The sequence below is a fragment of the Genypterus blacodes genome, unplaced genomic scaffold (assembly GCF_046128005.1).
Source record: "Genypterus blacodes isolate CSIRO-AG114 ecotype Tasmania unplaced genomic scaffold, CSIRO-AGI_Gbla_v1 ptg000438l_1, whole genome shotgun sequence".
Classification (NCBI taxonomy): Eukaryota; Metazoa; Chordata; class Actinopteri; order Ophidiiformes; family Ophidiidae; genus Genypterus; species Genypterus blacodes.
In genome coordinates this window covers 3,767,501-3,781,725 of record NW_027467208.1, presented here as the reverse complement: position 1 = coordinate 3,781,725, position 14,225 = coordinate 3,767,501, and the positions used below count along the sequence as shown (strand labels likewise).

General features: G+C 44.9%; 1 protein-coding gene across 1 annotated transcript in view; it reads right to left on the bottom strand.

Annotated features, from left to right (window-relative positions):
• Nucleotides 1-14,225, bottom strand: part of LOC142989639 (solute carrier family 45 member 4-like) — a 35,603-nt gene that overhangs the window by 18,687 nt on the left and 2,691 nt on the right. Inside the window, exon 3 of the mRNA XM_076139245.1 lies at nt 739-2,082. Within this exon, the coding sequence (XP_075995360.1) occupies nt 739-1,066 (328 nt within the window). The 5' untranslated portion in view covers nt 1,067-2,082. The remainder of the gene's footprint in view (nt 1-738; nt 2,083-14,225) is intronic.

The following is a 14,225-nucleotide window of genomic DNA, read 5'->3' as shown; positions in this document are numbered from 1 at the left end:
TGTGTGTGTGTGTGTGTGTGTGTGTGTGTGTGTGTGTGTGTGTGTGTGTGTGTGTGTGTGTGTGTGTGTGTGTGTGTGTGTGTGTGTGTGTGTGTGTGTGTGTGTGTGTGTGTGTGTGTGTGTGTGTGTGTGTATTACAGGAGAAGTGACTTTGAGTCGTAAACAAGGTTATGGCTGCATCAGCGCTTTATGTCCCCCTATTCACCATCAGCAGCACCTCCTTCTCCTCCTTTTCCCTTCTCTCCTCTTCCTCTACACCCCCCACCGCTCCCATTTTCACTCCACTTTTCACACCCTCTCAACCTGGCCCTGGGTGTGTGTGTGTGTGTGTGTGTGTGTGTGTGTGGTGTGAGTTAGAGCCCAGCCCTGCTAATCTCACAGCAGGTCCAGTGGAGCGTGAGGCTGAATATCTGCTCAGACATCAGGCTTGTAGGGAAGTCTTTGAACCGCTGCTGTTTTGGATTTATTAAAAATTAGGAACATAAAATTGTGGTAGTTCTGTTTTGTTCTGTTTCAGTTCCATTTTCTTTAATTTTGTCTCATGCTCTGTTGTAATAACTGACAAATGTTACGTCGGCCAGTTGATAATTGGGAGAATTTCACCGAAAACAGCCAATTAAGAGGATGTTCGATGATGAAAGCAGTTAAGATCTGGAGCCGTCAACAGTGTCGGCTAAAGGCCACAGCCTTTAAACATTCAAAGGTCAAATTGTTTTTGTGCTGTGTTTAGACTCTCACCTATTTGCAGCAGCACAGGGGTCACCAGGGCCGTCTCCATGGCGTAGCAAAACTCCCGGCCGAACATCACCGCGCCGTGCATCACCCATCTCTTCAGGGGGATGCCTTCCATAGATCCTTCGCTTGCGTCCTCCTCTCCACCTCCTCCTCCTCGACGTCGTCGTCCTCCCCCTCCTCCTCCTTTTCCCGTTCCATCCGTCTCTCCGCCTCCATTATTATCCTCGTCCGAGCCCGTTCCCGCGGTGGCCTTGGCGGCGACCCCGCCCGCCAGAGATCCGACCTGCGTGGCGCCAGCCTCCGTGTTCTGGGGTGGCATGGCGGAGGGCATGCACGCGACGGAAAAACAAGCGCGACCCTCGGACAACAGGGCACGAATCTGAGAAGAATTACCTGAAGCTACGGGAAGGTATCCTAGTACGTCATCCAGAAAAGTGGCTTTAGTGAGAAACAGTGAGAGTGGCTAACACACCCGTGTTTGTACGAGAGAATTCAAGTAATTACAAGTTACTTAAAATGTAACAGTGACCTCCTAGAGGTAAGTCGACTGCAGCTGATGCACGCTACACCTTATAACCTGTCGTGGTTATATAGTAGCTTTGTCTATTGCAGCGTTACAAATTGCTGCGATGAACAATGACGATGAGCTTATGACCCCAAAATAAAAACAAAGAATTCACAACTGTGGCAGGTAAGAGCGCCACCTTGCACCTTAATCAAAATCTTAAGTAATCTGAGAAAAGAAAGTGATCTGGTGTGTGTACATGTTGCAGTAATTTCAATTCCCAGATCTGTATATGCCCACAAAAAAATAATCAATCAGCAAGAGTTGTCCTCTGAACCGGGCGTCCTAAAAACAAATTGTCCTCCAAAAACAGTGCAGTTTAAAAATCCCAGAATTTAAGGAAGCAGTTGAATTTTCACAGGAAGAGTGTACGGTACATTCCAAGTGTGCGTTTGTGTGTGTGTGTGTCGTGTGCAATTCTGCCATCAAAGACAGGCAGCTTCACTCAGTATGGGTGTGTGTATGTGCGTGTGTGGTGTGTGTGTGTGTGTGTGTGTGTGGTATGTGCGTATTTATGGCTTATCTGTCATTGAGGTTTCGCCCTCTTTTCTTTTTTTTCTTTTTTTTTTTTTTACTGTCTATTACAAGCAGTATAAATCCATATAGATATACTTTCCACAGTCATGTTGAATTTGTGTATAGAGGGCTGACTGGAGGGCTGGGAGATGGAGCGGGCGGGGGCGACGAAGAGGCCGCAGGGGGAGGCGGAAGGTGGAGGAGGAGGGCAGGCGGCGTAGGTGGGTGGAGCTCCTCGGAAAATCCCCATCGATTGGCTGATCAATCTGCAGAAGGGGGAGAAAGAGACAAGACAAGAGGGTCAGGGCTTTGCTACGAGTCCAATGGCAAGATTTGGATTTTATGCAGCAAAGAGACAAACACAGAATATAGAACATATCTATTGCCTTTAATCCAAGTAGAATCAAAAGTTCAACACACACATGCACACCCACACACACACAGAGTACAGCTGCTACCGTTTCCTTGGATTCCTGTCAGTTTGATTTCCTCTGCTTTTGTTATGCTTCAAAACAACATTCTTGAATCCTTGAAAAGCATCCATTTTATCTGTGAAAGTTGTTTGAGTGCAGCGAGGCAGCACATGATTCATTCTCACACACACTCAGACAGTCTTTGAAAGCGGACCGGCGGAATGAAAGGCGGCGTGTTGTTTCAAATGTTTTTAAAATCTGGCCTTCTGTTTGGCTGCGTCTCAAAAAAAAGAAGATGTGCGTGACAGGAAAAGATATAAGAAGAAGAGAAGAAGAAAGAGAGAGAGAGGAGAGAATTCCAAGCATGCGTGTGTGTGTGTGTGTCCGCCTGACCAATGGATTATAAAATAAAGAGCTGGTACGTTCCATCACACTCAAATAGCGCACATGCACACAGAACACACACTCTTAATGCAAGTCCACGTGAACTAGAACACACATCCAAAGGTGGTAAGACCCCTCTGACAGAGAGGCTAGGAAAAAACGTTGAGTCAGGGAGGAAGATGAAAACCAGGGAAGGAGGTGCAGTAAGGGAAGGAGGTGGAGCTTGAGAGGAAGAGGAGAAGGACTGAGAGAGAGACAGATGGAGGAGGGCGGCAGGTGAAGATTTTTTTGTCTTTGTCCGTTTCTCACTTTCTCTGTTTTCCTCCAACCGTCTCTCTCTTTCTCACTTCTCAGTGCTCTCACATGTCCCCATTTACATTCATGACGCACTCAAGGATGCCATGAAGCACACACACACACACACACACACACACACACACACACACACACACACACACACACACACACACACACACACACACACACACACACACACACACACACACACACACACACACACACACACACACACACACACACACACACACACACACACACACACACACACACACACACACACACACACACACACACACACACACACACACACCTCCTCACCTGGACTCCCATGCTGCAGCCACATTACGTAACAACCCCCCGTCCATTGCAGGCACACACACACCAATTATGCACTATTCATCATCCTCCTCCTCAAAATTGGACGATGTCCATGGAAAGAACACCACAGCCACATCAGTGAGAAAATAAACAAAAGCACAAGCAGGAGCGCGTGTTCAGATCTGGATCCACAAATAAACACTTGGTGTGGAAATTCCAGAGTGGATGTGCAGGAGTGAATCTACTGCCCAGTCACACCTCAAGTTCCGCACAAACACACATACATCAGTGGCTCATTTAGTCAAGAGTGACAGGAGAGACAAAGTTACAAGAGCTTCAACGTCTGGGTTGTGAGAATGGATTCAACCACAAGCCGTGCCAAGTCCCAAAGCAAAATACAGAAGCCATTATGTAAGAATAATGAGATGTTGGTCGCCGGTTGCATTAAAAAGCTTTCTACTCAGCCAGAACCTCTCAAGTTTTCCATTAGCATTCAATCACAGACACATGGCGTGATCGAAAGCCTTGCCAGCGTAGATCAAAGGGTGATGTCACCGATGAGCAAGCGCCTTAGTATCGGTTTCAGCCTAACGAAGGCTGCAAAAATGCGATTGTACTGAAATCTTCTTCCAAGGAAATGAGCCAACTTCTCCCCAGCAATACAACAGAGATAAGAGATACAGAGACTTTCGATTTAGTGTCCACTTCATTCTTCCTCAGACGTCTTCCCCTTTGACCAACTTTGGATCATTTTGCTGCAGTAATTGGCAGAACGGCATTTGTGAAGACTTACACAATCAATTCCTGACAAACAAAGTGGAGCTAAATGTTCAGTGATATATAAACAGGCAACATTTGACATTTAACACTAAAACTTTGGAAAATGTGGGCAGATATTTGAGAAATATGTAAAAACACTGGTATAAAGCTTTACTAATGAGTATTTGTATGCATTGGAACAAGAACATTGGTTTTGGTTCAGAAAGCAAAAGAGGGAGTGTTTTCAATCTGGATAGCCGACAGCTGTAAGATTCAGGTGAGGCATCCAACATATTTCCCCCATGATATTTTTTATGTGTCTGTCATTTGGGTGTGTGTGTACACCTACAAAGAAGAACTAGGGAGGAGGCCGACTCGTACGCCAGAGAAACTGTAAACATTGTGAGCTGTCGGATCGTAAACAAGGAGCGCTTGATTAATGGTTGGCCTGTAAAATGTTCCAGGGCAAGGACATCCCTATAAAGTTTGTAAAAGTGGAAAATAAGTTAAGATGTATTTTTGTCGGGAAATGTGTGTGCATGTTTGTATGTGTCTGTCATTTGGGTGTGTGTAATTGTGCATTTCTCTCTCTCTCTCCCTCATGTGTGTGCATGTTTGTATGTGTCTGTCATTTGGGTGTGTGTAATTGTGCATTTCTCTCTCTCTCTCCCTCACGATCTGACCTGAATCGTGTCATTGTCAGACCTACATACGTACACACAAAGCCATCAAAGCTATCCAATTATAGATACAGTAGACATGTAGCACCAATAACATGTCCTTGTGTGTGTGTGTGTGTGTGTGTGTGTGTGTGTGTGTGTGTGTGTGTGTGTGTGTGTGTGTGTGTGTGTGTGTGTGTGTGTGTGTGTGTGTGTGTGTGTGTGTGTGTGTGTGTGTGTGTGTGTGTGTGTGTGTGTGTGTGTGTGTGTGTGGTAACATGAGCTTTACATGTAGACTAACACATTTTTGCTAGACAACATAAACAAGTCAAGACTCACACGAGAGCAGAGAATGAGGAAAGGTGAGGAAAGGAGGGGCAATAGAATGGAGGGGGTGCTGATTGGGAGAAAGAGAATAAGAGGAAGAGAAGAAGGGGAAGAGAGCCGGAGGGGATTAAAAAAGTAGAGGTGAAAGATTGATTTATCTCTTCTCTGTTGGAGAGAAAGAGCAACAAGAGAGAGGGAAGGAAAGGGAGGGAAACCCTTAATAGAAAGGGAGACGTCTTTAAAGATCAAGGTCGTTCACATGTGCCCAACGGATCAACACACCCCAACACACACTTTTGGAGTCTGCAAATTCACACACACAGGTTTAGTCTATTTCAAGGAGTGTTGATTCTTTAGCCACAGACCAGATTACCTGTGTCTTTAGCATGAAACCAGGGCCGGCTCGCTGCGTCTCACCTTATCCACCATCATTATTTACCTCTTTCGCCAACCCAAGGATACAGACACGTCTACTGCGACCCTGATCGTGTATAGAGGGTATTACGCTCAATGCCACATTTTGTCCTACCCGAGACATAAATAACAGCTGCTCACAGGCACTATGGGACTTCTGTGGCATCTCTGCTTACGTTTTAAAGCCTAAAATACTAATTTGGAGAACTACTTTGCTCGATTGTACTGAGCTACGCCGAGCAAACCGCCTTCATTCTTCTTCATTATGCTCGCTAGCCAAACACAAGCTGACCTGAAGTTCTTTTATCTACCTTTGTTGAACACACTTATTGTAAGTCGCTTTGGATAAAAGCGTCTGCTAAATGATGGTAATGTAATGTAATGTAATGTAATTGACCCAAGTGACCAATTTTACTGCTGCCGCCTTGATATTTTGGCCAAAGTGTGCCGGTAATGAGAAAAGTGCAGTGGGAGTTGTCTGTGTAACCTTGTGAAACTGATCAAACACACCAATGGCCTCATACAGTCACAGAGTCAAACCCAGGACGAGGCCGAGCTGTACGGTCAGTATGTATACATCTCAGACCCGAGGTGGTTGTGACTCGGTTGCAGTCTGTGACGTCAGCAGTGAACTATCTTATAGCCGGAAGAAAAAAGGCTGACCTGGAACCTAAATGTGGCACGTTCTGTTCTGTTCTGTCCTCGAGGAAGAAACCCAATCTGAACCTGCAGACATCATCCGTCAGAAATCTGATGGGGTTTTTTTCTTTTTTGCACAGCCACAGCAATCATGTGACCCAGGGGGCGGAGCCATAGGGGCAGCGAGCCTCATCGGAGAGCTGATTGGCCACAACACATCCAAGGCTTCTGTCAATACAAACCTTAAGAATTCTACTGTAATTGAAGGGGACTTCTGAGGTAAACTCTCCTTTTGGAGTAAAGAGACATTTTTATTTATTGTAAAACCACAGTCTCTTCCTTTAAAGTCTTGTTTTTGTAATGTATTAGACTGCCCAGGGGGAATTACAGTGTTGACACAATACTCAAGGACTTCTTGAAAATTAGTTTAGACTTCGGTTTGGATGGGCTGTGTGTGTGTATAAAAAGGATCTTGTTGCTGCCATTTTATTCAAATTGGTCTGCAGATGACTTTTGGCAACAACCAACCAGCAAACGTGCACACACACACAGACATTGTGGACAACATGGCACATTACTGACCCATATAGAGCTGGATATAGATTACAAGGCAGAAACCTCAGGATCGAGTTCACACTGCTGGGGCCTATGGAGGGTTATGCACGTCTATGCAAGTGTGAAAAAGAGTATTTTGTTACCGCAGTTCTGCTGGCGACAACCCAATGACTTGGTGTGTGGCTTTGGTTTGTATGGTTAAGGAATTTGTGAGCTAAATCGTCTGTGAAATCAAAACAATCCCTCTAGGTGAAACAGAAAGTTCACACCAGAATTTATATGGAGCCACAGGCAGCAATGAGATCGCTATCTGACTTTATGCAGCGCACACTCGTCACGATGAGTTTGTTTCAGTCCAGGCGTCTCTCACTGTAATCAGAAGCGTTTCTTACATGATGATGATGATGATGAAGTGTTTACTCTCTAGGATACCTTGGGGTTATGGGCGTTGACTGAGAGAGACCAGTTGTCTCATTTCATATCTCGAGACACCGAGGACGCAAATTAAGGATTCCTCCGTTTGTGAGAAAACTATTTGGCACCGGGCTTCATCATGATACACAGCCACCGTCTCTGGGTGAACCTGCAGCCAACAGGCCCAGAAGGTCACAGGCGAGTGTGTTAACCGCTTTAATGTCAGATATGAAATATATACTACAGGACAGGAGAGCCAGTGGTTTGTTTTTGGGGCCATCAAACTTGTTGACAATGATCAGTGTTAACAAGTGTGGCATCAAAATGTGTACATGTGTGCATATTTTGAAATGTATCATAATAGAGAGGAGGGCTGGAGAGGAGAGTGTGTGTTGGTGTTGTGTCGGACAGCTTAGCTCCAGTAATAATAGCTCAGTCATCCTTCTGTTTATTTTTAGCCTAGCTGGCTGAGAGGCTAGCTAGTTAGCACTTGCACTGGCCCACATAGACACTGTGAACTTACATTTACAGACAAAACTTGCTGACTAAATCATTTTCCACAGAGAAGAGTCTTGCCGTCAATGACTTTCATCATCATATTTATCTTTGAGAGGTTGGAGGGACCTCAGTAGTTTTTGCTCGTTGGCTGTGATGTAGCCGCTGGGTTTGTTTTCATGCTGGAGCAAAAATAACGTCTCCGTGCCAAAGCAGAGCAAACTCGCCAGGCTGAAGGTGACCACAGCTTTATGATCTACCCATGAATAATCAAATGCATTTCAAACTGTAAGAGTATTGATTAGAGCAGATGATGTACGAGGACAGACACAACCTGCGATGTTCTAATAATAATTTAAGACTTTTATTTAAGGAGCAGGGTTGGGATGAGGCTTCTTCTTCTTCTCCCTCCTGCTGAATGTCATAACAGTGTCATCACTCTATTGCTTTCTTTGATCCATTGTGCCTAGTTATAGTCCAACATGGCATAAATTAATTAATCCAATTGAGATCAACTTGTTACTTGACGGGTATGACATTAAGATATTTATATATAAGATATAGATATTCCTGGATCGCTGCCAAAATGTTGGATCATCCCATGGCCTCGCTTCAACTTCTAGCACATTCATTAACATTGCAGCTACAGTTGAGTATACAAGCACACCAAGACACACACACACACACACACACACAATATCACATGAATCTACTGAGTCTCTGAGTGAGGCCGTCTAGACAGTAAGAAGTCAACCACAGGACAAGTACCATTAGAAGAAAACATACATCTAAATGAGTAGAGTTGGTCAACACAGACCCAATGCTCATCTTCACCAGCAGCATGATGAAGCAGCCATCATAACGATCTGTGTGTGTGTAAAAAGGTTTTGTTAAGGTCTGAACATTCTGAAGCTGAATGCTGGGAGGATTTGACGAGCTGCCGGCAGCAGCCTTGGCCTACTTCTAACACAGGGGTCACGTTACTCACTCTGCGTCTGCGTCACCGTCACCCTCACCACACACACACACACACACACACACACACACACACACACACACACACACACACACACACACACACACACACACACACACACACACACACACACACACACACACACACACACACACACACACACACACACACACACACACACACACACACACACACACACACACACACACACACACCCTGTACCCCCTACAGTACCTCACGTTGCTGCACCCCCTACCTGCATCCTGTCTCTACGACTCCTGGGGGTGAGGCGCTCCCTCTATCTGTGTGTGTGTGTGCGTTTTCTTATACCTCTTCACCAGCTGAAGCCTTATGCTCTCATGTGCAAGTGAAACAGGAGAGAGGAAGTAAAAAAAGAGCATTAGGGTAATAAAGATCTACATTTATCTGTATGTGTCTCATCAACTATCAGTGTGACCCACTTGTCAGTCTCTTTTCTCTCTCATCTCTCTCATCTCTCTCTCTCTTTCTCATGTTTGCACAGTATATGATTGCGTGCTGGACACTGGCCAGTTCCAATCCCACTAAAAACACACAGGTCAGCATCTCTTCACAACGGCTGCTCACAAATCCAACACGAGCATGATTCATCTTCCAAACAACAACAACATCTTGTGACACCAGTTTGTTGGCCAAGAGACAAAAGACAGAAGTGGCTGCATAAATCTTTTAAGGGTGGTTCAAAACTGAACGGAATTCCTTTAGTCTTATCCCCGCCTCTTATGGAATATTCCACTGTGGCACAGCGACACGCCTGTGGACCCACATACACACCCTTCACACTGACTAAGCCAAGAGAAATAAAGGCACAGAAACACAAACCCACTTCACAAAAGTACACTCAAGTCATTCAACAAGAGCAGTGCAACCATGTGCAAATACATGCTAATGTATATGCAAACTTGTTTTTGTTTTTACATTTTGCTCCTCTTTCTATGTCAGAGCATTGGTGCTGCCACACACTGCGGGAACATGGTGTTCTGTGTCTAACTTCACTCTGCTGTGAGGTGAGGCCCCAGTGTGAAGTCTATGATGAGGCGAGGCGACACCTTTTGAGACGAGACAAATCATCTTTGACTTCTTTAGTAAACTTCCAAACACACAAAAAATGTATTTATGTGTGAGTGAGTGAGAGTGTGTACCTTGCACTCCATCTTGTCACAGGTTGCAAGGATTCAATTTGCCTGAGGACTTGCACGACTACAAACCACAACTTTCAAAACACTCACCAAAGATAACCTACACACTGACTCACTGCCTATAGAGTGTGTATATATGCTAACACCTCCTGTCTGAATCCATTTCACAACACGTGAGTCAATGTGATGTGTTCCAAAGGGCTGCGTGCCAACCTGACTCAAGAACATGAATTCTCATGGCAGCACAAGAAGTTATGATTAGTTTGTGAGATTTCAATGTTCCAACAATCTTAATGGATGGGATTAACACCGTACATGTTTCTGAGCAACTGAGATAATCTGATGTGTCGACAGCCACACCACGCTTTGTACTTGTACAAAAACACTCACACGGCACAATTCAGCTGACGGCATTCAACCCGATCCCCGTTGGTCCCTGCTGCAAAAACTATCCCAAAAAGCAGAGTAAAGAGCAGGGTTCAGCTACAGTCATGCTGTCTGGGGTCCAGCACTGTCATATGGCCGTCTGAGTTACTACAGAGCCTCAGGAGAAACCAGGCAGAAATCAAACTTGAAGTGATCTGTGAAAAAAGACGATTGTATAGCCACTGGGAATCTGAGGAATACCACTGATCCCGCAAGTGCCCGAGAGGCCGCCAGCTGGCTGTGTGCCACGTCAGCCGTCTGCTGTAAAGGTCCCAGTGGTGGAAGCAGTAAGAAAGAGATCCTTTACTTTAGTACAAGCAAACAAGGCAAAACCACAAGTAAAAACATTGTGTTGTATACAAAAGTGCAGCATTCAAGGTTTTGGACAAAAACAAATTGTGGATTCTCGTGCTGTTAGGTCAATCTAAAAGAAGGCCGTTCTTCAGAGATCTTTAACAACAGCCTCTCTCATAAAGCAGAGGACCACTAACTCTTAATTATATTTTTGGACGGTATTTTCGTGGACAAATTTAGGATTAGAACAATGATGTTTTTGTCTGTCTCATCTCTAACAGGCTACACATTGGTGATGTTGTGACTGGATATGATGTCATTTCTGTAACCCGACACCATGCCGGCTCTAGCAGGTTCTCCTCTCGTCCCTGATGTCAGAGGCTCGGCCACAAAGAAAATAATGATTTACAAGCTCACTTAGGAACAAATGCAAAGATCACAAACGTGCATGTCTAATAAAGCAGGCCTCACACATGAGTAAAAGGGATTAAACCTTCTGGTGGAATGTTTAATCTAACAGCAGCATGAGCGTGTTTGCTTTTACTTAAGACGACTGCTGCTGCAAGGGAATGTCTCTCTGTAGTCATGTTATTGCCGTCCTAAACACTAATATAAAGACAAACGGTGACAGGGGCCACATAGTTTAGTTAACCCACTGCTAACTGTGACAATAAAACATTCAGAGAGTCTATGAACATCACTGCTGACTCTTAATATCCACTTGGTAAAACAAAACACGGAGTATATCTGAAAGTACACAGGTTGCTTCTTCTGATAAAACTAATTTTAAAGTAAAATGTTAAATTGCTGTGGATCCCCTTATCTTCAGCTGTAGCAAACACATCTGTTGAGTGTGTGTGTGTGTGTGTGTGTGTGTGTGTGTGTGTGTGTGTGTGTGTGTGTGTGTGTGTGTGTGTGTGTGTGTGTGTGTGTGTCCACTAATTTGAGTGCAGTATTGCTAATATTGGTAATGACATTATTGGAATGCTGCCAGTTCTCTTCTGTCATCTCCCTCCCTTGACATCTGTCTACCTGCGTTCCAGCCTACTGTATGTGCACGCACATGTCGTGTTAAGTGCAAAGCAGTTTTTCAATTTGGGGTTTCATATTCCAGCCAAACAACAACATTCCAGCTGTTCAAATCCTGAATAAGTGTAAGTGGCGTCAGCTAAACATCCAGGCAGGTTTGTGCTGTTCTTCTGGGGAGGAGGTGTGGTTGGTAAAAGTCAAAACTTGGCACGAACCCAGAACTGGCAGCCAAACTTTTAAGTATAAAGATATAAAGTTTGACTTGCAGCCCCATCAGTCCAATCTCTGGCATCCAGTCAGCTGACTGATAATTTAGTGGGAAGGCAGGACATCGTTTTGTCCTTGGACTTTTAGGAGTCTGGATGAATCAGTAAAGATGGGAACAGTGACTGGGAAACACCCAAGGGGACGTCTGAGAGTAAGAGGAGATCATTTGATGGAACAATTTTGGACAGCAAAACTTTAATAATTACTTCTATGGATAAGTCGGCTGAGACAATGAATCTCCGAGTGATTTCAGCTCAGCAGCATTCAGATGGATGGGGAGAGTTTCAAGCATTAATTCTAACCACAGGACAAACAAACAGCGCCAAACTACGGCGGTGCCAAACTGATTAAATTTTCAGGCTATCTGGTTCCAAAATGATTCTGCCGCAATGGAAAAGTCTGACCTTTACCGAGAATTTTGGTAGATTACCGAAGTCCTGGAACTGCCAAGGAAAAGATTTAAAAACCTTGGCAGAAATTATGAGCAGAAACATCTGAAAATAATGCTTCATATTGCACTAAAGGTCAAACGATGAGCTGAGGAGGAATTCAGTGGGAGCCATATTCAACAGGGAAGCGGCTGTGTAGCTGGGGGGGGGGGATTAAATGTATGAGCAACCCTTACTGCTCATTCAATAGACAACTCGCACGATATACCGTCAGAGGTTGGGACTTGTTTTGGTGTCTGCAGGCTGCATTTCCACACATTTAAGTCCATGGAAATAGGATTTCACACCTCCCAAAACTGCAGAACTAACAAACGCCGGGCAGAACGCCAGCTCATTTGTGTTGCCGTGGCACCAGTGGCTCAAGGCAATGCCCCTATTACAACCTGGATTGTTCTTCCAGACCTACGAGCCCGCTGGTTGTGTGTGTCGCCAGCTCATTTCCATGCAATTGGCTTTTTTAGCATAAAATAGTGTGTGTAATGATGTTCCTCAATGTATGTGTGTGTGTGTGTGTGTGTGTGTGTGTGTGTGTGTGTGTGTGTGTGTGTGTGTGTGTGTGTGTGTGTGTGTGTGTGTGTGTGTGACAAGAGAGAGAGAGAGAGAGAGAGAGCAAGACCTGACAGATTGATGTATTGATGCATATAATCAATAACAATTCACATCCTGTTATTAGTTTTCTGGATCCCCCTTCGTTTCGTTCTCATCAGTGGCTTTGCCCCCGGGGAAACAAAATGATCTCCTGTGATAGCTGGCACCCTAACTGCAAGTAACGTGTATTTCAATCCGCCGTCGCCAAAATATGTGGGAGAGAGCTTGCAGTGGAGCATTCTGGGACGTTAGGAGTGGAGACACACTTCACTTCAAGTCTCTGGCTAAAGTATTTCAGGAAGTGGCGGCCAACACGCCAGATACTGAGTCATTAATCCTGTGTCATTAAATCTACTGCGCACTGTAGCCGTCTGTCTTTCCATCTCCTGAGATGTGCTGGGACTCCTTTGGCGATGAGGAGCTCGTTTTCTGTTCTACTCTTAGATTCAGAAATACTCTCCTCTCCTCTTCCATCCGGCCAGAACCTCTCCGCAACACCGTTTGGTGTGCAAATCGCATGTGACATACACAAAACACCTTTAAAAAATACTTCTAATATCCCGCCAAAGAACAACGAGGCCCACGTTTGATGTATTCTAGGCAAATGTCGCTGCAGCGGAGGAAACAAAAACTCATAAGCAATCTGCAGCATCCACATCAACCTGTTTCTCCTCAGTGTTACAAAGAGTGTTCATTAGATTGCAAGTGATGGGTTCTTAAGTCGTAAAGATGGAAGCATCGGCGGGGAGGAGGGAGATTAGAGACGGGGGGGGGGGGAGACAGCTGAAGGAGACGGTGAGAGAAAGAGACTGAAGAAGAGAGATAGAGCAAGAGAGAGAGAGAGAGACTGGAGAAGGGAAAATGTAGCAGAGCCAGAGAGGAGAGAAATCAAAGTGGAAAGTCTCTGTTCTTACAAGATGTGTATTATTAACGATCTCTCTGGTTCTGTTGTGTCTTAGTGTGTGTCTTAGTGTGTGTGTGTGTGTGTGTGTGTGTGTGTGTGTGTGTGTGTGTGTGTCCTCTACAAAGCCAGGACTACATATACATTACAGCCCGGACCGATGTTGACTTTGTTCGTACTCTTTCACGGAAACTGAACCAGTAACATACATCCATGTTGACAGATCAAGTCCACTGTGCACTTATTTGCTCAAATTTCCCATCTGTACACACATCCATCACATGGCAGTCACAATGTATACTTTTTGTTTTTGCAAGTCAAAGTGAGACGTGATTGAAAGCCTTTCCAATAACAACATCTAACGGTAACATGCAGAGAGATGGCATGCAGCGCAGTCGTACCCACCAAGAACAACACCGGACCAGACCGGACCAGACCAGACCAGACCAGACCAGACCCTTACTGCAAACAGCATTTTAGATTTCCCGAATGGGGCAAAAAAAAGTAAAAATACACAAAAACACAAGACGGCTGACTCCGTTTTCCCACGGCAGCTACATATTGTGACTTCGGCAGGGTTTGAGCCAAACAGCGGTCGTGTGTGTGTGTGTGTGTGTGTGTGTG